We start from the raw sequence: 1,796 nt of genomic DNA on the forward strand, positions 1-1,796 counted from the left end.
CAAAACGAGACAATTATGACTAAGTTGCAAAGTTCTTTTTTGGCTAGAAATAACAATGATAAAGTATACATATTTTTATTACTCGTTCTAAAAGAAACAATATATAAAGTATACATATTTACTATGTGTATATTATATGTTAATCTTATAAACTATTGAAAATAAAACATTAGAAGTAAACTATTTTAAGTAACATTGTAATACAAATATAACAACATATAAAACTACTATAACAATAAAAAGTAGCACATTCTGCCGCAATATGTCAGTATCTTCATCCGATTTTTTGTCTGCTTCTTGTACTTCTTCAGATGAATTGGTTGAATTGTCCTTTGTATAATATGTTCCGTTGATGACTGTGTTTATGTAATCGCGTCCTTTGCAAACAATCAGGAACGGACAGTATTCAAACCACTTTGCGTGTTGCTCCCAGGGAACATCCTCCGGATTCCAATCTCTCAATCCTCCTCCGCAATAGTAGCACAACGTCTGATCATCTTTCCCCGTGTAATAAAATCCTACATTTGCTAAATATTGTTTTAATAATTTTGGCCATACTTCTAATGTATTAATTCTCGCTTTATAAGTGTCAAATCGTGGATATTTCGGTTTCGATAATGCTTTATTTAACATTCCAATGTCCTCGGTAACATCATCCAAACTGGAAACGGACATAAAACACGTGGATTTCTTGTCTACTATTTCCGGAATTGTGTTAGATTCCACATCGGCTACGTTGTCACAGGATAAGTTTTCAACAAATCGACATTGCCTAGACCACCGTCGATGATCAGCCATTGGATTGTCATTTGTTTCCCATTTGCATATTTCAAGTTTACAGTCAAAACATTTCACCTTATCTTCTTCACTCGTGTAATAGAATCCAACTTCAGCCAGTTGTTCCGGCTTTATCCATGGGCATGACCAATCTTTAAAACTGGCTAATCGAACCGATTCGAATCTATAGTCTTCTTGACAGTTCTCCGGAATACACTGTTTAGCCATTCTGACGAATATAAAATTCTTTTTCTCTGCAAAACTGATGGGTAGACACAAACTACGAGCTCTTAAATACTATTCTCCCCACCGTTTTCTTTCTTTTAATTGGACAAAAGATAGCCTCTTCTTCATTGAACTTGTGATTAATTAGCACAAAAAACGACTTGACACGCAAATGATATTATTACGCATATTGTAATTTGATATTTTCGAACAGCACGTGTGTACAAAAAACAAATAATGACACGCAAGTGATAGTATTACACATATTGTAATTTTATATTTTCGAACAGCACGTGTTTTTAGTGCATCATCGCGTTGCATATGTCAGCACGATTCTCTTTTTTCCTTATAGCACAGTATTGTTAAGACAAGACATGAAGGAATAAATTTCTCATTTATGTAATATATGTAATATATTTATTTATTTATAATATATTTATTTATTTATAGGTATTATGTACAGTACAAAAAGTACACAAATATACTTCATTTTTCGTTACAATCGCTCGTTCACAAAAACTTCACCTTCTGCTTGCAATAGATGTCTATTCTCCATAAATTCCAGTATACATGCTTTGCAGTCATAGGCTGGTCCATCAATTTTAAACAGTAGCTTAGCGTATATCATACAGTGCATTGCCCACGGTAAGAAAAATAAGGTGCTGTAGAGGGAATGTGTATCCGCGCATACAACGAAGAGATCTATTGGTTCATGTTGTTCGTAACATTCTACACATATTCGCCGTCGCGGTATGCGTTGCTCGAGATAGAATACTCGCACCTCTGGATTGGCA

General features: G+C 34.3%; 1 protein-coding gene across 1 annotated transcript; it reads right to left on the reverse strand.

The window, feature by feature from the left end:
* Window positions 1-249: 249 nt before the first annotated feature.
* Window positions 250-1,005, reverse strand: LOC109863166 (baculoviral IAP repeat-containing protein 3-like; the record flags this gene model as incomplete). Its single annotated transcript, XM_020443370.1, has 1 exon — window positions 250-1,005. A coding segment is annotated over exon 1 (756 nt), but the record flags the coding sequence as incomplete, so codon positions are not given.
* Window positions 1,006-1,796: the final 791 nt, after the last annotated feature.

Source organism: Pseudomyrmex gracilis, unplaced genomic scaffold (assembly GCF_002006095.1).
Source record: "Pseudomyrmex gracilis isolate BER0280 unplaced genomic scaffold, ASM200609v1 scaffold_3424, whole genome shotgun sequence".
Lineage (NCBI taxonomy): Eukaryota > Metazoa > Arthropoda > Insecta > Hymenoptera > Formicidae > Pseudomyrmex > Pseudomyrmex gracilis.